Below are 23,748 nucleotides of genomic sequence, written 5' to 3'. Positions count from 1 at the left end.
GTGTATCTTACTTGAAGTATGTATTACACCATATGTTATTTAGTTGCTAAGAATAAAGTGGTCAAAGTTTCTTTGTTGCCTAATGTATGAGTATGATACTAAAACAACACTATAAAACAGTAATAAGAAAGTTTAGATAGTTGTTATTGCTATAAGGAGTGAAAACAACATGTTATATTGAAGAATGTATAATGGTTTGTAAAGAGGCTTTTAAATCAAGGGTTAAACTGAAAAAAAGATTAAGGTATGTAAGGAGCCAGGGGAAGACCATTTCAGGCATATATAACAGCATATGTCTTGTCTTTCATTGTGAAAAGGGGCTTTGTGTTAGAGATCACAAGCGACTGTATTAGAAAAGTAAGAGTAAGGGAAATATATAGTCTCCCTCGTGTTTGTGAAAGACCAATGTGTGTGTTATATGAAGTGATAATTGTGGTACATGAAGAGAGGATGCGAGTAGAACAGGAGAAAGCCAGCTGTAATAGTCTAATCGAAAGTCATTACCAGTGTAGTGACGGTAGAAGAGCAAGAGCATTGGAAAGACTGAAGACGTTCGAAAGTGTTTAATGTGTGAAGGGATATTGGAAAATGGATAATTAAGATATTTTAAATTATTTAACCATAAGTGGTTGTGCTGATAGAATACATGTATGGAAAAACAGATGTTGAGGACATGTGACAGATTAATGATTCTTGAGTGCCGTGTTAAGTTTCAAATGCAAGCACAGTATTCAAAGGGTGGTGCTTAAGGTGAGAATGATATCTAATGCTCAGGACAGGAAATGTAGTTAGAAGAGTTTCTTCACTTGATAAAGAGAGGTTTATCTCGGTGTTAGAGAGCAAAGGCAACATTAAACTATAAATGAGATGTAAGACTTGACTTAACAAAATGGAAAAAAAAGAGCAAAGAGCATCACAGGCTTTAGAAAAAAAGACAAAGAGAGAAAAGTGAGGTGCTTGGTATTGCTTCATTTTGTTTTCAGAATAGTAATGGTTTACTTCATTTCATGGTAGAAATCCATAACAATCTGTGATTAACCTGGAGACATGAGGTTGAAGGCACTTCAGAAATAAGATGTATAGGCCAATGGGAGGAGAGGTAATTAAAGAGACCTCTTCACAGGAGATTGAAGAGTTCGGTAAGAGTCACCATTGGAGATAGAATTTATAAGAATTCAAGTTCAGTGACCAGGGCAGTGTCAGGATGGAAGAGAGAATCCATGAGGACAGCAGTTTTGGTCCTGAGTCACTGAGGACCTAGGCGTGTCATGATGAAGAGCAGGAAGAAAGTAACCAGGACAAATTAAGGGAGGGAAGATCAAGGGGAAGAGTGAAAACACAAGGTGCCATTTAAATGTTTCCAAACATTCTACCTACGGACACCTGGTGTTTGGACATAAGCACCTGGGGAGGGATCGTGATAGCCTCCATTCATTTTGCCCATATCACCACAGTTCTGCCTTCATGTGGGCATGATTTATATGGGTCATCGTGCTTCTGGAGTAGGGCTTTATAGGACACATGCACTGGTTTCCAGCCAGGAATTCCAGGCTGACTAATCCAATGATAATCCCACTCAGAGCACATGGGTCAATCATCTTTAAGTGAAAGAAAGAAAAGGAAACAGAGAGAGAGAGAGAGAGAGAGAGAGAGAGAGAGAGAGAGAGAGAGAGGCAGACAGAGACAGAGATTTAATTCCTACCCTACATGGTTTCTAGATGTCAAAGATGAAAGATTGAGTACAAGACCATATGGGAAGCAAACCACAGCTGAATATGCTGTTACTGAGTATCCACTAGATTCTGCAGAACCATGAGGAATGGGTGTCTATTTGTATTTGCGATTGTGTGAGTGGGGTTTTTATTAAAACAAAAATCTTCTAGAGGACAATTTCAGAGAATTTCCCAGAGGAAACAACAATGGGGGCAGAATGTTATTCGGCTGGGGAAGAAAAAAAGGGGAGCGTTTTGGGACAAGAGTACCAGTCTACACATACACACACACACACAAACACACACACGTGCACGTGTGTGTGTGTATGTGTACATGTACGTATCAGGGTCAGTTCATTCTGTCTGAGAAGTCATTATATAACAGTATAATAGAACAGTCAGAGGTCAGCAAGTAATTAGGAATTAAGGTACTTGTAAGGAATTATTTGGCTATGATGCGGAGACAGATCAGGAAAAACTAGTTAAAAAGGTTGAAACATCAGTTATCTGCTCCTATGATTTGCGTGTCCATTTATTAATGTGGAGAGTTTAAGCTCTAGATATACTCATATTTTTTTGCTTCCACATTCCCTACAGCTTGGCTTGATGATTATCTCTGCTTAAATTCTTCCTGTCTTCTGTCTCTTTTTCTTCAATTTTTATTAACTGACACATTACCACTTCTACCATTTAATGGCATCTTCACCTCAATTATCTTTCTTACACAAATCCAAACTACAAACTATAATTACTTTCTCTACTTCATCACATTCCATGATCTCTTTAACTCAACCCAAAGTGCCTGCCCCCCAACTCATTCCAGAAAAGACAACTTTCTTCTCCTTATCAGGTAACTTCTAATTGCCAAAGTCAGTAGCCGTTCCCAGAACTCACATTCACATGACTCCACCTTTCATAATGGGTTGTGACTTCTTCAAGCTGTCCTGAAGCCCTCTCATTCTTGGCTTCTAGGACACCATTGTTATGTAGTCTTTCTTCTATTTATTTTCTTTGATTCTAATGTCAACTTTCCATAGGCCTTGTGTATTCTACACTTGGAACATGAAATCCACATAGCCACCAAATCCTTATAGTTCATTTCAAAAAGAAAATGTTTATATTCCTTCATTCCCTCCTTCAGTAGGTCTTGCTGTGGCTCAAAAAGAAAGAAAGAGAGGGAGAGAGAGAGAGAGAGAGAGAGAGAGAGAGAGAGAGAGAGAGAGAGAGAAGGAAAGAAAGAAAGAAACAATTAAAGAAAAAAAGAACAAAGAAAGAAAGGACCAATGTGATAAAAAGATATTCTATGGAGGTACATGGAGGCTTTCAACCTCCACTCTCTTCCTTTGGAATGTTTCCTGAGATTTTTCTTTGATGACAAACCTGCCTTGATGTACCGTGTTGGGCAGAGAGAACCACACAGGCATAGACTGCTTCACGCTATCATCCTTAGGAAGAACCCGCTACTTTGAAAGCATAATCAGTTATTGGTTGGGATTCTCAAAAAGAAAACTAATGAAGAATGTTCAAATACCTACAGCCCTCAGTAAAGACAACATTCAGGTTGGATAGCTTTTCCTACAGACAACATGTTCTGTTGGTATGAAATAATTTTCCCTACAATACAAATCAATCAGGAAACTTTACTTTCCAGATAGAGACAGAGTTAACCCTGGGAAGTACACACTGGAATGGACAAAAAGATTTAACATGTTCTCAGGGCTTTGCCTGGTAAATACTAATGTTAAATATTTACATTTTGATTAAAATCAATTTCTGGAATCCAAACACTGAGCTCAGTTTACTTACCCTCCAGTAGTCTTCGATGCACATTCTTCATACACTCCCTTCCCTTTCCCTGTGTTTGGGGATCATGTTCCAATCCTACACTGCCACCGCGGAATGTCAAGGGCTCTCTTCTGCATGGCTTGCTTATAGTTTCCCTCAAAACTTAAGTGGACATTACTGGAGCATAAAACTAGTAAGTGTTCACACAGGCATGTGCCAAATGGACGGTTCAGAGCCATCTTCTTTGCATTTATCTCCATTAATATTTTGTTCTCCTGTCTTGTCATGGAAAACTTAAGTTTTCTACAGAACATTTAATTCTCAAAGCATTTTAATAAAAATACTAATGGTCTATGTGTGGAGGAGGTTTTGTAGGGTTTATGCTTCATTTCAAAACACCACTGATTCATATTTCTCTATGACCTCAGGAAGGACATGGATTCTTAGCAGGGAAGGGTCAGTGTTTGTCTCTTACAATTGGCAGGGCTTTGCTCTGAGTTGCTGTAGCTAGCTTTTGCTTCACACTGAGTCTAATTAGCCCAAAAGAGACTGTGGGTTAGAGTTGACTTGCTTGTTTGTGCTTGATTAATTTTAACTTTTATCAGATTCCATTTTGTGAGTTTGTAGATGGGTAAGTATACTTTTAAACAGTCAATAATAATCATCATTTATCATAAATATTTCTAATGCAGGTATAGCATATTTACTTAATTTAAAACATTTTTTTTGAGATAGCACAGAAAATCTCAAAACAACTGGCCTTGGAAGTGCATGCTCTAATCCCAACACTCTAAACATAGGTATCATAGAATAATCTCTGTGAGTTTTGAGCTAACCTTGTCTACACAGTGAGCTGACCAGCTGGTACTACACAGTGAACCTCTGTCTCAAAAGAAAAAATAAAATAAAAGCAAGTAAGCAAGAAGAAAAGAAGAGAGGGGGGAAAGAAATAAAATTAACAGTCCAATATAACTCTTAAATACTGGGAAGCATAGGGAATATATCTGTTTCTACACCATATTAAAATTAAATTCAACACTTTCTAAAACATACAAAGGCCCGCAATTCACTTCAGGAGTGTTAGTCAACAGGTTAATGGTTTTTTTTTTTTTTTTCGTTTTTGGTTTTTTGAGACAGGGTTTCTCTGTGGCTTTGGAGCCTGTCCTGGAGCCAGTCCTGTAGACCAGGCTGGTCTCGAACTCACAGAGATCCGCCTGCCTCTGCCTCCCGAGTGCTGGGATTAAAGGCATGTGCCACCACCGCCTGGCCAACAGGTTAATGTTTTAAAATTAGCAACCCATCAGCATATTCTATAACATCAGACTAAAATCATGTTATTTTCATACAATATATCAAGGTTTATCTTAATTTCTTATTAAATATTCAGTAAGAAGGCAAATGATACGGTTCAATATTTGGAGTAAAGAAGGTAGCTGAATTTGTGTGCTGAAAGTGTTTTGTGCAGATCATGAATTTTCTGAGTTGTGCCTAGAATACCAACTAGTTTAGAAAGCATTATAATTTCTGTTTTTCTTTTCCTGGGTTTACAGTGAAACTGTACCAGGTTACTTGCTCTCGGATTTCTAAAGTCAAGAATTTCCTTGTGTTTGTTCATGAGTCGGCAAAAGTTCTGTGGGAAGGGCTGGGTAATAAATGTCTTAGAGTTTGTGAGCCATCAGCTCTCTCTCTCTGCTAATTAGCTTGGCCCTTGTAGAGGGGAGGAAACCGGAGAGAGGATGTAAATGAGCAATCATGACTGGGTTTCAATAAGCCTTTATGGACACTCATATTCAGTCAGACAATATCCATGGGTTATGAGAGAATTTTTCTCCTTTTAGGAACTTAAAATATTTACAAGTTTAAGAAGCACTCTTAGCTCCTAGAATGATGTCTTTCACTTTTAGATCCCAAGTCTAGGGTAAGCAGTAGTTGTTTAAGACAAAGTACTGATTCATATGCAACAGAAGACTGTGTTGTAGAGAAGAGTTTGTATAAAAAGTCAATATGATGAGAAATATAACTTTGAATAAAATAGTTTGATATGAAATGACTGTTCTTACTCCTTTGTAAAACGGGCACAGCGGTAGGACAACATTACTTTGCGAGGAGGATTAAATAAATAAAAATGTGAAAATGATTTGGAAAGGTGCAGACAGAGCTCACAATAAGCATCTGTTCAGTGTTATTATTATACTGTTGTTTGAGCAAAGCCATCACGTAAGCGCAGAAAGGCGATGAGGAAATGGATATCTTTCCACAAAGCTTTTACTTCCCTGCTCTATGACAATTTCCTGAATAGAAAAGTAAACCCGTCACCTTTGTTTGTTATTGGACCAGTCTCAAGCTTCTGATGTTCCTGCCTCCGCTTCCTGTGTGCACGGTCGTCTCAGCATTCCAGCACATCCCTTACAGTTTACCTAACAAATGAACGCAGGTGCAAATTATAACTTATACGCTGTGTTTCAAATGCATAGGCTATTTCGAGGTAATTATCAAAACGGAACGGTCGAATAGATTTACAAAGGTTTAACTTTTTAATTTTTTTGCACATTTAATATTTGTCCTCATGAAGTTTTACCTATAAGTTTCTAGATATATAACAAATCTAACTGGTCTTATTGTGATCAAGTACACGTTTCTCTCATGAAATAATGATAAAGCTGGTGAAATGAGCCAGATAAACTAATCACAGTTGCGGGTTGACAACCCACAATGCTTGGAAAAAGTGCTATTGAGGTAGAAATTATAAACTTCTGGTTTGAAAGTAACTGTGACATTTTAATTGCTGTTAAGCATCCAAACTGATTTTGTCACTCTCAATATTTTAAGCTTTTTAAGTGAAATAGATCTGGATTTACCACCTCAAAACCAGTTTATATGGGCATATATCTTAATTTAGGGAGCTTCTTCTTTATTCAAAGGACTTCAGTGTTCTTGGTGCCAATGGGATGGATCAGCAGTTAAGATGGTATGCTGCTCTTGCAGAGGAACTTGAGCTTCATCCCTAGCACCCAAATCAGGCGCTGACAACTGCCTATAACTGTACCAGGGTTTATTTCTGGATTCCTTAAAGAATTAAAAGTTTTGGTTAGAGCCATATGTTTCTCTATAACTTCTCACCATGTTTGAGTCTGTGCTTAGTACTTTGTTATTCTTTAGTTGCTTTCATAATATTGTTTCTGAATCTTGTCATATAGGCTCATTCTCTTGTTTATTGACATGTTAAAATATTTAAAAAATTCAAAACCTAGACCTCGTTTCTCGTGGGAGTTAATAGTGGATTTGGGCGTAATAAGGTGAGAAAGGCCTCTTTGAAAAGATTTTGTAACTGTCATGGCCATTTGGCTTTTTTATGCTCAAAGTAACTAAAAAATTATGAGTCACTAAAATCTGCAATTTGGACTGGAAAGATGACTTGGTGGATAAAGTACTTATTGTACAAGTATAGGGACCTGATTCTGGAGCCCCAGTACCCACATAGCAAATGTGGCAGCCATTTGTCATCTCAGCAGTCATGAGTCAGAGACTGAGAGTCCCACAGTAGGCTAGGTAGGTTGTCCAGATCCTTGGAACCCTGCTTCAATAAATACTGTGGAGAATAATTGGGAAAGGCACCAAGTGATGTCAACTTTTGGCTTCCACATGCACACACTTGCAAAAGGGTGCACATACGTCCCCACAAATGCATGTTCATACACATGCAACATGGAAAATATGTACACATACCCACCAAAGACATGTCAAACATGTTTCCTGCTCTATGATTCCTTAAAGTTATTTTTTCTAAAACATTTATTTTGTGTTCTTCAGAATACTGGATATGTAACAGTAAATAACATATTCAACTTAGCATATTAGAGGCTTTTGCGTCCATGAATTAAACCATCTACATATCTATGTCTAAAGCATTACAAAAACAATTGCATTAGTATGAACATACACAGACTTCTTCATTCCCATTGTCATTATTCTCCACACAAGACAGTTTATCAAAATGCTTGCATGATATCTTTAAGACATAGGTATTTTGGAATCATTCAAAGACTATGGTAGAAAGTGCAAGGGAGATCTGCCAATCTTGTACCACTTTACAGAGCAGCTAAAACATTTTTGGGATTTGTCATCTCTGAGCTATGAGGTCTACAAAACAAGAACTGTGGATCCTGAGAAGTGACTTTGTGTTGTAATAATTCTGCTTTGTTGTTGTTTTTAAATCTATGAAGGCAATTTTCACTTCCTTATGAAATGGAATTTTGAGTAAAATCCATTTATATTTGCATTCTCCTTTACATGCTACACTGTGATTTTTTTTTACCCCAAACCAAAAGGCTGACAATATAGAAACCAAAAACCCTCACTTCACACCCAACAGATAAAGACAAAAATGAGTAGTCACTGTTGATAGTGCAACTCATGTGAACAATTATGTTAAAACAGTGTTAGGATCCAGGGCCTAGGGAGATGACTCAAAGGGTAAAGGCATCTGCTCCGTGCTTGATATTTGAGTTTGATTTCTGGGACCTACATGTTGGAAGAAGTGAACTAACTCTGGCACATTGTCCCCTGTCCTACAAATATGTAAGATGTTGTAAACACACAGACATATAGAAACACACACACACACACACACACAATTAAATGAATAAATAAGGAAGAATACTTTTACGTGATATCTTTTGATTAACAGAAAAGAAACAATGCTACATTCATTATAGCTTTATTGCTGAGATGTTCCATGAAGGCTGTGGCTCATTGATTTATCTGGTCCTGTTTAACATTCTTACAACTCAAATAGTAACAGGTGAGAAAAAATAATCATAATTCCTGCAGTTGTAGCTGGATATTTCCATTTCATCCTATAAATGCCACAGGAATTTTATCTTGTCTTCCTCTTCGCATAAATTTTGTGAGCTTGGAAATCCCCTTCACCATAATCTTGCTTGTTCACTCTGTCTCGGGCAGGCTAGGGTTTGGGGAAAGTGTGAGAGAGCAGCACAATGCTCACACATTCCAATGACTCCTACCACAGACAGCCATCACCCAGGTGTCCTTGTTTATTCCCATAACTCCGTACCCACACATCTCCTTTCACCTTACAACCCACGCTCCATATTTACTAGCCCGATGTTCTTTCCTAACGAAGAAGGAAGCTTTGAGACGGTGTAAAACCAGGGTTTTCCATCAACTAGCATAGTTTTATTTTGAGTGTGTTTTGACAGCATCAAAATGCAAAAGACATATTTCTTCCAGTCAGCTAAGGGTTAACAGAATGTCTACATGGAAAAGGTTAGCATGGAATGGAAAAGGGGACAAAGTTACCTTATGTTAATAGAGCACTAACATTCATCAACATTTGTTTTTACTGTGTGAGACTAATAATGTCACCTCTTTTTTTTTTTGCTTTTATGCATTTTTTTTCTGCTAGAGTCCATAGGAAAGAAAATAAAAATGGATAGAGGTGTAGCTTAGATAAATCGTGAAAGCAATGAGCCCTCTAAACTAGGATTTCCTAAACACTTTCCACCCCAACTACTTTTCCCCCCACAAATATTATATGGCCAAAATCTGTCAATATTCTATGTATTTGTTAAAGTCAAATGTTACTGGCTATAAAGCATAAAGACAGTTTGTTTAAAATATTATTTTCTATACTTGTCTATATTTAACTATTTATTAACATATATGGAAATTTTCACACTAATAATATGGATCTGTTTATTTTGCCTTAAAAATTAAAGTTAAGCTAGGCAGTGTAGGCACATGTCTTTAATCCCAGAACTCAGGAGGCAGAAAGAGGATCTGAGTTTGAGGTCAGCCTGGTCTACAAAGGGAGTTGCAGGAAAGCCAGGGCAGTTACACGAGAAATCCTGTCTTGAAAAACCAAAGAAAAATTAATTGAAATTAGAATTTTTTTGACTATTTGTATAGGATGTGAAGTATACCTTTCAGGTTTGATGGGCATTCAGTGATAAGCATCAATGCTGACAGGGCAGCTTCTCATAAACACATCGTGTGGAATGGAAGAAGTATGTTTATGAAATATTTCAGAAATTGTTAGAAAGTCCTTCTTCACCCCAAGTCAAAATTCATGTAACTTTATATGAAATTGAAGTCAGCAACTAGAAGAGGAAGATTTGAAACCGAACATTTTAATAAAGTACACTGCAGAGATACATACTCAGGAATTTTGGTAGGAGCAAAAGTATGTTTTCATAATCAAATTATTGTATTTCTTAAAAAAATCAAAATTTATATCTATCAATTGTTCATGTTTAATATAAGTCATGTGCCTCTCTTAGCAACAGTTACCCTTGTGTAGAGTGACCTCATACAGGGTGCCAAGTAAGCTTGTGTGTTCAGAACCAAGACTACAGTGAAGCACCTTAGATCCATTTTATGCTTGAGTCTAACTAATTTGACGTTATTGCACATTACAAAAACTCTTATTACTGCCAATTTTTTTGACCTCTTGCATCCAGTTTCTTCAAGACTATGAGTTTTGATTCACAATCGAAAAGCCTATGCTTTAAACAGTGTCATTGGCATTTTAGATGGGACAGTTCTTGCTGCAAGGGACCCTTTCGTGAATTGTAGGACGTTGTGTTACTGGTCTCTACACAGTAGATGTCAATAGTGTGTGGCAACTGATGTGTAAACTAGTAGGACATGTCAACATGGACAGTATGTTTTGAGATGTCATCTGGTGTGACAGATCATCAGACGTCCGATGAATGTTTAGCTTAAAATCTATTACAGTAATAAGACAGAAGTAGAGATTGGCCTTTGGGAACCAGTCAGTACTGATTCACCCCCAATGCTCCTCAGCTCACTATCTTTCAATAAGATTATCACAATTTTTAGCACAAATGTCAGGAATATAAAAGACGTCATAAAGTGTCTGAATTTCAAGCATAAAGACGTGTTCTACAGAGGTTAAAGTGACAAAAACGTTTCATTTCAAACCAGTCCTGTACATTGTATCCATATCATACTTTCCAGGCAGACCTAGAAAAATGAAGAATTTTTGTATAGAATCCACAGAAATTTTTTTTTTCGAGAGTTCCAAATGTTGCAATTACGTGTAGATTATATCATAGTGTTTCTATGCAATACTTGAGTGACAAACATACTGTATAAAGTAATTATTCTTAGTCATTTCTATTGATTCTTATTGTTTTGAAATTTGGTTCTCTGTGAAGTAAAAAGTTATACTGGTAAGCTGTATATATTCACATTTAACTGTATTGTTGTCTGCTATATTCCTTTAAGAAAATATGTTCTTTACTTCTACATACCAATTTCAATGTTTGATCCATTTGGATAACTAAAAACTAAGGTCAGTTTATCCATTCACCTTCAGTTCCTTCTGATTTACATGCAGCACCTTGTATAAAGACAAAGTTTAGGGCAATCTATTTGGCGTTGTAATGCCATATATAAGTATATATAAGTATTTCACTTCATTTTAGTTTGTGACTTCAAGACTTAAGTTTTTAATTTATCTTCTTGTGCTTTATTAGCAGGACTTTTTCAGTGGAATGTTTGACAGTATAAATTTTGAATTTCTAAGCCAACCCATCCTAACTGAGTGAAATTTGTGGCTCTAAATTTAATTATTAATGAGGGAATATTTTGTGTTCCTAGTTTATGACAGACATCACATAAAATACCTAACACTCAATATTGTACATCCAAATCCAGAGAATCATATAAGTATAAAGAGAGGGATTCTCTTTACAAATAGTGCTAAGATACAAACACCAACTTGAAGTGAATCATTAGATGTAGTAAGGAGGCCACTTGTTTGTCCTGGCCACCCAGAACTGAAATAATCACATAGAAACAATATTAATTAAAACACTGCTTGGCCCATTAGCTCTAGCTTCTTAGTGGCTTACTCTTACATATTAATTTAACCCATTTTTATTAATCTGTATATCACCACGTGGCTGTGGCTTACTGGCTAATGTTTCAGTTGGCTCTGGTGGGGCTACATGGCTTCTCTCTGCCTCTGCCTCCTTGCTCCCAGCATACAGTCCAGCTTTCCCTAGATCTGTTCTTCCCTGCCATGGTCTCAAAGCAGTTCTTTATTCATTAGCCAATAAAAGCAACACATAGGTAGATGGACCTCACACACGAATTAGACTCTGAGCTATTCTAAATTAAAAACAATAAAATTGGTTGTAATGTCCTTAGGACCTGTAAGTCTGTATATGATGTGACTTACAAATATACTTGTGGCTCAAATCATTAAAACTTCACTGAACTGTGAGGGTTCTAATTTCATCTATATTACACTATTTTGTGAGTTCATAGATATGATGCTAAGGACAAATTGAGGTGATAGAACATTTGGGGTACACACTTGATGTTTACTCCTGGTACCTACGTCTTCCCTTTTGCTCTCTACTTCCTGGCTTCATGAGATGGGCATCTCTATTCTACTGAGTCCTCTCCACCATGATGAGTTACCTCACCAATTCTAAGACATAATGGAGCCACCCGATCATGGTTTGTAGTTTCTTAATCCATGAGGCAACATAAATCCTTCACCTCTTGTGTTCTTTTCTCAGGCATTCTGTCGCAGCAATAGAGTCTGATTAATGCTCTCCAAACCAGAGAGCAAAACCAACACAAAGTACATCTCAGAAGTGTCATGTATTTACACATTTGTATTTTCATATAGCAATGCCTTGCAAAATCATCTTGAGTCTCAAGTGCTACAACTGCATTGTTTGTTATGTTACATCACAAACCAGGTTATCACATTAAGTTTGTATTTTCAACCATTTGTTATGCATATATTTGTAGATAACAGGGCTTTCACCAGAGAGCACATTTCCAAAAACTGGTATGCTAGACCTGAACTCCAGTGTAAACTAAATTAAGAAACAAGCCCTTCTTTCTAATGTGTCAGAATTAAATTTTTTTTATCCATATCAGGCGACTAAATTTTGTACTATTCAAGGAACACAATTCAATTATGTATTAAAGAAATATTAAGAATTCTAGTGTGGCTTAATGTTTGTGGATGTTTATTTTGACTCTGTTTTAATTTTGATCCTTTTTTTTTTAATTTTGGGAAACACTAAGGACCATCATTATTCCTCAGCAGTGAAGCATTTGAATATACTTGCTATATGAAGGAACTTAGTAGTAGATCTGTCACTGAGAGTGTGCACATTCCAACCCAACTCCTGTTTCCCATAGTGTGCCAGAGAGTCTTGTAAGTCATTCTTGTCTTTGTATCTTGTACGGCTCCATAGAAAAGGTGATTAGGAAATATTTGTCAAGTGGGTGAATCGAAACTCAGTCAGAGAATAACTCGTTTTCAAAATCCCAAGCCAGCAACAAAATACCCTTTATACATGACAAAACACAGCCAAGTCATGACAGATTTGTTACCTACTTTTGCAAAGTTATTTTAAAAAAATAACTTAAATTTTTTATTTGTTTAAATATTGTAGTTACTTGTACAATCAATTAATGTTGATAATAAGACTAAAACTAATGTTTATATTTTATATATCTTTATGAAAAATCACATAAATAACTTGTAATTAACAGAAATGTAGAATGAGCGACTGCCTTTAAAATTATCAAAGCTGATGTAAACAACACTTAACTGCAAAGCATTAAAACATTTGCGGTAATTTTTAGTATTGTATGTGCATGGCTAAGATGCATAAATAAAAGATTATTTACAGCTACTTTATACTGTATTGCCATAACACAGATAGTAATTGGTCAATTACTTCCTTTGAGAACACACTTGTTTTCATTTTGCATATTGCTGTGGACTTTTTCCTCTATGAGTAAGAATGTAATTTTTTTGTCATTCTGAATTTTATTGCAGTTTGCATGGCACATAATAAGTCAATGAACTATAACCATAGTCAGAATACCACACTTCTTTTTAAATATATTATTCAACACGAATTACTGAGTGAAAAGATTTTGCAAGAGATTTGTCAAAATCCGATATAGATTTCAGGTGATGATATAAATTCTACTTTCTAAAGTTGAACATTTCATTTTCCTAAGTCCTCTACTAGGGAATGAGTTTGGTCTTTATTTGGCTCTAGTGTCAAATTTTTCTTCCTCTCCATCTCAGAAGTAAATAGCTACAGTGAGATGTGTATTCCACATGAAAGAAAATCCATAGATGAGCATTAGTGAGTTTTGCTTCTAAAACATAAACATTGTACATTTGAAGTGCTGCATGGAAGGCTGACAATGTCTTTGGTAACTTCTTCATCGAGGATGTGCTTCAGCATCATTACATAATGCGATGAATAATTCGCCTTAACTCGCACAACAAATCACTCACAGCATCATAAATCACACCGGAGTATAAATTGTATCACCGATTTGCTAGCGTTCTTTTGAAAGGAATTGCGAAAGACACAGTCCATGTGGCTGGCACTCACAATGGAAATGTGGTTTCAACAGTTCTCCAAAGTGACTATTAGCAGTTATACAGTCCCCTTACTTTTTAACTCAAGAAAACTGTTTTTATCTACCTCTTGATTAAACACTTCTAAATATTTTAATTTACATTTGAAGGCATGCAATGGTTTATTTCTGCCCTATATTTACAGTAACAAGGGAATGGATAATTTATGTAACTATGGTGTTCAGAAATATAATCTTAAGGACGTGATTAAGGTTGCATATCCTTGCATGTGCAAGGATAGGGGGTGGCTACATATGGCCATGTGCCCTCTCCATGTCTTGCCACAGGATGCTCAATGATACTTTGGGATTTTTATCAGCAAGAAGTCCTTATGAGATGACATCCCTAGGCTGTACGCATTTAGAACTGTAAGCCACAATAAACCTTTGTTCCCCTTTAGAAAGTAGTCTGTTTCAATTATTTTGTTAGCTAGTAATCAAAACCAAACTAATGCACCAGTTCCCTCAATAGCAAAAAGAGAATATGCTACCAAATCTATGAGCATGCATATTCCAACTCCAATCACTTCCTAATATTTCTGCATCTAAAAAAAATAGTTCTTTAAACCATTATCTTTTCATCCTTTCCCCAACACTCTTGTATAGGGTGGTGGGAGGTGGTCCTGGGTGAAGGACGTTGATCATTTAGGGCACGTCTTCAGGACCACGATTCCTTCCTGTTAGAAATCTGTTTTGTGTTTGTATCACATTATAAGCTGTTTTTCTATTCCCTGTCTACCAGGTTCCTCACTCCATATGTCCCATACACAACCATGGTGTTCTTCCCAAGTATATGAAAACAAGCCTTACAACGCAGCAGCTGAAACTGAGTGACTCCTTCCTTCCTTGAATGGTCTATGCCAGATACGTTGACACAGCAATGCAAAACTTGATACATGATACCACTTTTGTAACAGATTCCTGCATAAACATCGCCTTTGTTTACTTTGTTTATCGCTATTACTCCCTGTTACCATTTCTGCAGTGATGTCAACCATACTTGTATAGAGTTGACATAAGCACTTGCTCGATGAAAGAATGGCTGCATTGAATATAATATAAAATCACAGAGCTAACTATTTTTGGATCTACAAAGTACCTAATCTGATCGTTCCTGCTTATATACTCTAACCTTAAGACTCCTGCATAAAGGGAAATGCCTCATCTTATGTCTTCCTTTGACATGGTCCCAACCATTATTATCACTGTATCTGTTCTGTGAACAAGCCAAGAGTAATTTTAAAAGACTAAATGAAAAAGAAAACATTCCACATGTTTTCAGTGACAATTTATCCTTCCCATAACCAGCTAGAAATGCAATTGGATAAAAATCCAAAAGCTTCACATTCCTATCTTTGAGCACATCTTCCTATTCTGCAGTAACGATGTCAAATTATGTCCCTCGTTAAAAGCAGAGGCAAGAAAAGGCATTAATGTTAAACCATCATTCTGAGTTTACACAGGTGATGACAGAAATATAATGCTCTTTGTTTTCCTTTTAGATCTCCAACTAAGGACATGGATTCCGAAGAGAAGGAAATTGTGGTTTGGGTTTGCCAGGAGGAAAAGATTGTCTGTGGATTAACTAAACGCACCACCTCCACCGACGTCATCCAGGCTTTGCTGGAGGAGCATGAAGCTACCTTTGGAGAGAAGCGATTTCTTCTGGGCAAGCCCAGCGACTACTGCATCGTGGAGAAGTGGAGGGGCTCAGAGCGGGCCCTTCCTCCCCTGACGAGGATCCTCAAGTTGTGGAAGGCTTGGGGAAATGAGCAAGCCAATATGCAGTTTGTTTTGGTTAAAGCTGACGCTTTCCTCCCTGTTCCACTGTGGAGGACGGCTGAAACTAAACTTGTGCAAAACAGTGAGAAGCCATGGGAGCTCAGCCCGGCCAATTACATGAAAACTTTACCACCGGATAAACAAAAACGCATTGTCAGGAAAACCTTTCGGAAACTGGCGAAAATCAAGCAGGACACGGTTTCTCACGATCGAGACCACATGGAGACTTTAGTTCATCTAATCATTTCTCAGGATCACACCATTCACCAGCAAGTACAAAGAATGAAAGAGTTAGATATGGAAATTGAAAAATGTGAAGCTAAGATCCACCTGGACCGGGTAGGGCATGATGGGGACAATTACGTTCAGGAGGCGTATTTAATGCCCAGGTTCAGCGAAAATGAGCCAAAGCTAGATTTTCCACCTGAGGACAGCCAGGCTCCGATGGACCTGAACGACAGCGAGGGGATGGCACAGCTGGAGGAACGATTGCAATACTACAGGGTGCTCATCGAAAAGCTCTCCGCGGAAATTGAGAGAGAGGTGAAGAGCTCGGCCATCGACGGAAGTGAAGATCCAGAGGGGGCAGCGGCCTGGGAACTCGAAAACTCTGATTTGGAGAACGTGAAGTGCGATTTGGAGAAGAGCATGAAGGCTGGTCTGAAAATCCACTCTCACTTGAGTGGCATCCAGAAAGAGATTAAATACAGTGACTCACTGCTTCAGATGAAAGCAAGGGAATACGAACTCCTAGCCAAGGAGTTCAGTTCGCTTCACCTTAGCAACAAAGATGGATGCCAGCTAAAAGAAAATAGAGGAAAGGAATCCGGCGCTCCCAGCAGCGGCGAGGAGATCCCTCCATTAACTCCAGGGGTTTTGAACACATACACAAATGACACAGATTCGGATACTGGCATCAGCTCCAACCACAGCCAGGACTCTGAAACGACTCTGGGCGATGTTCTGCTGTTGTCCACATAACTCAGATGCCTTCTTTCTGACAACTACTCATGTTTTGTGTGATTGAATGAGAAACTCTGTTCCATATATGACTCTGTGAAAGTGTAAACCGTGCTAAAATATCTAGTAGTTAATAAATAAAAAGCTAGTGAACATCGTTGTTCATTTACATATAGTGCTTCCAATTTGACTTAATTACAGGTTCAAGCAATGAACTGTGTATTAGGGATGCACGAGATCTAGTCTGTGGTTACATAACACAGAGACAATGCAATGGGAATTGATTGACCATTACCCCACATGAGACAGGAAGGACATGAACTTGAAAACAGTTCTCAACTTTGTTCATCAAACAATCCATGCTGCAAGCTGACAACATTGAATCATTAGAATGTTTAAAGTCTATAAAGTACAGGTCAGCTCCTATGTTGCATGTGTCCTAGATGGATTAATTCAAATCTTGCTTTTTCAATTGTCAGGTTGTAAAATGTATTTGGTGTGTGTGTGTGTGTGTGTGTGTGTGTGTGTGTGTGTATGTGTGTCGCTTTCTGGCTGCTGTCTGTTTAAGTCTAAGGGACAGGAAGCTGTTGGGACATGCATAATTCCTGACAGTGAACCAGTTTGGGCACAGAAGTGGCAAAGTCAAGTGCTACAGACACTCAGCTTTCTTCCCCGTAAGCATATCCAACATGATCACCAACTATACATAAGTTCTTCCTATCTACCCATTAGATCGTCTATCAAACAATGCTGTAGGTTCATTATTTTGGAAGTTAGAGTGTAGGTTACTGAAGAACTCAGTCATAATTGTATTTATACCCTCCCAACTGCGTACATTGAAGTGGAATTTACTGTCCTTTGTGTATATAGCAGTTTTTTTTTTCCTCTGTGAACAGAGTAGAATTGAATGTTTATTCTAGTATCCTGTAAGCCAGCTGTCAGGATTTCCAGGGTGGTTAAAAGAGCTCAGAACTTTTAAGCTGTCCTAAGCACACTAAGGGAAATTCAAGAGATTGAATGGATTATCTGGATTCTGTCTTCACTCTCAATTAGAATGTTTTGCTTGATTTTAAAACAGACATTTGCCCCCCTCCTAGCTTATTTTTTCTTCATACCTCTCTTTTCCTTCTCCCTTCTTCAAAGCCAAGGCAGAATGTCATCAGAGCCAAAATAATTAATTCATTATTTTGTCGTGAACTGAATACCGATGTACCTTAGTTTTCTTGAGTTGGCCAATTTCACGCAGGTCAGACTACATAAAGTAGACATGTTAGTTGATGTATTTATAGTATGTGTGCATTAGGTATTATTCCTAGAACATTTCTCTTTTATACAAATTGATGCAACCTTTAACTGTTTTCTCTTTTAAAGTTTGAAAGTTTTAAAGATTTTATCAGTTTTATTGTGGGCTCAAAGTCTTTAGTTGGCTCTTTCCAAATGTCGTGCCTCCCCACACCCCACCCTATGCTTTACTTGCTTCCTGTATCTTTGGGAAGATGCCTGAATTTCCATAAAGTTTTACATCTGGGAAGCACCTATGTTACCATTTCTTTAAAAAAAATATATAATTTCAGGTCATACAATAAGAATTTCTATTCCATGGAAATACTGGAATAAGTAATAAATAATCACATTCACATAAATGATATTTTTAAAGAAAGAATGGAGCAGCCATTTGTGAAAGGGAAGTTCACCTGGTTGACAGTCCATTAGGTCAATAAAACATACACTAAAGTATAGAACATATTTATTGTTACCAATAGAGATCAAATTCAGAAGACTTTCATAAATGATAAGTCATTTGGCTCCATGTCTCCCTGAAATGAAAGCTTTCTTTTTGGAGTTTGTATTCAGGAAGAATATAAATGTTGTACATCATAGTATGCAGCTGGATAGCAGTACCTAAATTCAAAAACAGTCATGCTAAGAATTGTCACAGGATTTCACTGCAGGGGGGTTTCAAGACAGGTTTTCTCTGTCATTTTGGAGCCTATCCTGGTAGTCGCTCTGTAGATCAGGCTGACATCAAATGAGCTCACAGAGATCCACCTTTCTCTTTGCATTTTACTTTTAAGAATGTCTAAAACACATTGTAGAATGCCGATTTCTTAGACTCCTTGTAGCGTTTACACTTTTCTTTCATTATTAAAATATATTTCTATATTTGATTGTTACACTAAGTCACACAGTAATTAGTTTCCACTGTGAAATTCTAATAGAGTTCAATATAACCCTATTTATGCAGATAGAAATCATGAATGATCTCATGGATCCTATGCTATTTATTGTTCAATTGATGGTTAAGCTTATAAATACAGGACTTGAAAGTTTAATGCTTTAATTATCTTGAGAAACTTAGTGAATTACAAACCCTTAAGTAGCCTAGCAGATTAATCACAAATTAGCCATATGCGGCTAGAAGAGGCAAGCCACAGCTGACGATACTTATTTTTCCCAGGTCTAGGTTCTCAGAGCGCACCCTCTGCATGCCTTTCTCTGATGGCCTCTTCCACTCTACTCCGAAATGCTGCTGACTTTCTTTTCTTTCCTTTTTCTCTTTCTCGGTTTTTTCTTTTTCCTTTTTCTTTCTTTTGTTTGTTTGTTTTCTTTTGATTTTCAAGACAGGGTTTCTCTGTGTAGCCCTGGCTGTTCTGGGACTCCCACTGTAGAACTCAACCTCCCAAGTGCTGTGCGCCACCACACCCAGCAAATACCTACATTCAATGAACTTTAAGTCTTCTTTTCTTTTGAACAATTGTGTTCCATTTTGGCAGTTCTAGTCTATTATGTTAGATGTATTTCTTTTTGGCTTCTCTCATATATTAGGTTGTGTATATTTACGTAACCATTTAACTCCACTCACCCAGCAGAGTTTTTATCTTGTTCTTTTATTATTTGCCTTTCTAACTTAATTAGTTATTTCCAACTTCTTAGGTTCTTGTTCCATTAGTGAAGTGAATTGCTACTTCTAAAGGGTTTTAACATGTTTTATGATTTTTTTACATTATATTTACTTGTGCAATTTGTATATACACATGCATGTAAGCAGGTTTAACAATATTAACTGGCATTCTACCTATAAATTTAGGGAATAAATATTAAATATTTACATGGCATAATTTTTGATTAACATAAAAAGTATACATTATTGGGGGCAATATGTGGTATTTCAGTACATATATGCATTGCATAAAGTTTAAGTCAGAAAAACATTCAATTATTTTATTAAGAGTTTCTGACTTAAAACAACTCATATGCCTTTTAATTTAATGGCAATGTTATAACATCTATGTAGGTGAAATTTTATGTCCCACCACCAACTCTCAAATAAATACACTAAAGCTTGTATTACTTGCAAATGCTCAAACAATAGCTCAGGCTCATTGCTAACTAGCTCGTACAAGTTATATTAATCCATGCACATCTAATTGTTGTGCATATATAAAAAGAAATTTTCATAGCATTGAGTTTGAAATGGTAGATACTCCAGAACTCTTAAATACTAAATTAAATCTCTGCATCGTTTTTGTTCTTAATTGCAAATTATGATGCTGTATTATTATATAAAAACCTTTCTAACCCATTAAATTTTTATTTTTGTATTTATTTAAACCTCCACTGTATATGACAAAATATATTTCTGTGGCTGCATTTTATAAATTTTTAGAGTAGAGTTATTGTTATATTTAAAACATATTTTTCTAGTGACAAAGGAATACAGTTTCAACCTGATATAGCTTTTGAAATAACATTGGACTGCTTCTTTTCATATTGCCTTACTGGTTTGGTGAACTTCATGTGATAAATATAAAATTTCATTTCTTCAAGTTATAACTGATTCAGAAAAATAAAAGATTATTGTATCCTGTCTGTAGTATTTTCTTTATTTCAATAGCTAGGTTTCAAACAAATTGCATGCCATGCAGAATTATATAATTGCTAAGATAAATGAGCACATTCATTTTGGGGGGGTTGGTTAGTATTTCTTGGCAAAACAAATGTGTAGAATATAATATCAAAGTCAACTTTTTAATAGGTTTGTACGTTCTTGTTCCAGTTTGTTATGGAAGTATGCCCCAACTTGTGTGCTGATTTTATGCATGGCTTCATTCTTTTTAAAGTGGAGTTATCTCATGTGAGATTGTTCAAGACCTTGTTGGTTCTTTCTACTAGAATTTATTTTGTCATTGTCCTCTTCAAAATAAGCTTTCTAGATGGTCTATTTTAAATAACTGATCACTAAAGTAATAAGGTCTACTACCTCACTTTATAACCATGACCAAAAACTTCATTAAAAGATTTCATATAACATCCAGCAAAGCATATAGGAATAAGTTTGCACTACCTTCTTTTCTATATGTCACAATGGTTACAGGAGAGGGGTAATATTTTCTCAATAAAGCTGAATTTGTGCTTTTAATAACTGTTGAAATGAAGAACTGGAAATTTTAGTGCTATTATCAATATATGTCTGAAAATCACTGACTATCTTTGCATTTCAAATAAGCAATTTACATGTTGTTTTTCTGAGTCAGACATAGAAGAAGCTATTATATGAGGATAAGTACATGCTACACTTCATACACTTGTGTAATATAATTGGATATTTACTTTTTGGTAAAGTGGATACATTGTATAAAGTTCAATTTTTTTTTGAAAAAATGAACACTATGAAATCTTATTTCTATTACTGTGGGCCTGCTGCCCACATGAATTCATTTTGACATTGAAGATGTAAACTATAATTTATGAATTTCTCTAGAAATAAAATATGAATAAATAAGTGTGTATTTAGTTACATATCCTGACATATGAAGCATAACACATCCAGAACAGTTAAGTGATCTGTTACTTTGCCTTCATACATACACTCTTCTCACTCAGAGATGTTACTATCCTGGAAAGGATCCCATATTGTTCATATGGAGATCTTTCCTTCTGCCTCACTATATTAGAGTATTCTGATAGCACATCAATTCCGTGATCAATCACATGGCTTCCTGATGAGCATTTGGATGGCCTCCAATTATTTACTCTGTTATTATAATAGCCTTCCAAAAATTTCTGTGAGGCAAGATGTAGAAATATTGGCTCAAATGGTGGCAAATGTGTTTTTAACTTTGAGAATATCTATAATTCACATATGTGGAAATTAATATGTTATGAACTGAATTGAAAATGTGTTCAGCATAGGCGATATTAGTTTTCTATTTGTATGTTTAAAATGGCAAAATAATAAACAGACTAAGCCATGTAATTGATCTTATGGGTTAATATTTAATGATGTGCTTTCTGGTCATTCTTTAAAGGGGTGCGAGTGAGATACTTTTCTATTATTGTATTAACACTCCTTATAGAAGTAAGAGTTTATTGGAGCATTATAGATCCAGAGGGATATGAGTCAATTATGGCAGGGAATGGTGGCAACATGAGGGAGACATGGCAACAGAAAGAGTTGCGAGCTCCATTTGCATAACACAAACAGGAAGAAGAGATAGCAAACTGAAATTGAAATGGCACTGGGCTTTTGTAAACCCCAAAGTCTACTCGCAGTGATGCACTTCCTCCAGCCATGCCTCTTAAACCTATTCAGCTGGCACCACCAACATCTGGCCCCCTTGGGACACATTCTCAACAAACCTCTAAAGATTCTAATGCCATATTATATAATAAATAATTTTATAAATTATTATTTCTAAAATTTTTATATACACATTTATATTTCAGTTTTAAACTTTGGAGCAATCTAGCATTGCAGGATTTTTAGTTCTTGAAAATACCGAGACAACTGATTTTTATTTAGATGATTAAAAATTATTCCATAACATTTGGCACGAACTTTATCCCAGTCTTAGAGTGGTGTCTATTATTGGTTGTGTGTGAACCAAATTATGGTTTATATGTTAGCTGTATTGCTGGCTTTTCTATATCATTTTCTTGCTATGACTGAACTGTGTGTTTATATTATGACACTATATTATCTCTTCACACCTTTAGGATGCTTTTAATATTTGGTATATTAAAATGACATATATACCCACTATATTATACAAAACATTTCTTTGATCCTTTTTTATTTTCACAATGGGCTCAACCGTGTTTCAAGCCACAAGAGCTTTACATTGGCATTTTAAATTTACTTATGCAAAATTTATAAATAAACACAGGGGTGTTGAATTTTTTGACAATAGAACTTATTATCTGAGACCTCTATGGGTTCTTTAGTAGTATTGAAAAGTTTTATTCAGTACTATCACATGAGGCATTAAACATTTTATTTAATGCTTCTCCTTCTCTGTTACATATTAGATAGTATCTTCCCACTAGATAATTCAACTTCAAGTTGTCTTTGCCTACTTTGTGTAGAAATTCTTTACTGATGTCCTGTGTTAAATTTACATTCAACTATGTTTTATCCATTGATGCTATCGTAAACTTGCCTAGTCTTCCACTCTCTTTTTTACTCATGTTATTTCATATCAGGAAAGTAATCTGAAAAAAAATAAGAAATGCTGTACAATCTCAACTCTTTGAAAAGAAATTCCTGAACAAAACCAACAAAATAAAAAATAAAACAAAGAATGCAAAGAAACCTGGTATTTTTATTCATTCGTATAGAATAAGGTCCTTGAGTATATATATATCAACATATGCATTCTTCACATGATAAGCTATATTAAATGGTTGACACATCATTTCCTAATTGATCAACTTAAAGCATTAATGGCTGTTAATATGAATACTTGTATAAGCAACCATGATCAATGTTTGGCCTACTCTACTTTGTAATGGTACTATTGACTCTCCTCTAGGGGAGTTTTTGCTATAATAGTCTTAGAACATCTTAAAACCCCAAGCCACTGATGTTTAATATATCCCTTTCCCCACAAATTGAGACAAACAAAAATGCTCTTTCCCAGCCCCATTTATTTGCTCCATTCACTAAAAGTTTCCATTGCCTTCTTTCAAACAAGGAAGGACTATAAGTTAATTTCAGTACGCTTCAAATAAGTTGCAAAGCTAAAATAATCCATGCTAAGTATAAAATCTATTT

At 36.2% G+C, this 23,748-nt stretch overlaps 1 protein-coding gene across 1 annotated transcript in view; it reads left to right on the top strand.

The window, feature by feature from the left end:
• Positions 1 to 20,562, top strand: part of Rassf9 (Ras association domain family member 9) — a 29,904-nt gene extending 9,342 nt beyond the window's left edge. The window contains exon 2 of the mRNA XM_075954481.1: positions 15,455 to 20,562. Within this exon, the coding sequence (XP_075810596.1) occupies positions 15,455 to 16,715 (1,261 nt within the window). The 3' untranslated portion in view covers positions 16,716 to 20,562. The remainder of the gene's footprint in view (positions 1 to 15,454) is intronic.
• Positions 20,563 to 23,748: the final 3,186 nt, after the last annotated feature.

This window comes from Microtus pennsylvanicus, chromosome 20, assembly GCF_037038515.1.
Source record: "Microtus pennsylvanicus isolate mMicPen1 chromosome 20, mMicPen1.hap1, whole genome shotgun sequence".
In the NCBI taxonomy this organism is placed as follows: domain Eukaryota; kingdom Metazoa; phylum Chordata; class Mammalia; order Rodentia; family Cricetidae; genus Microtus; species Microtus pennsylvanicus.
The sequence above is the reverse complement of the archived record's forward strand: the minus strand, read 5'-3'. Positions and strand labels throughout refer to the sequence as shown.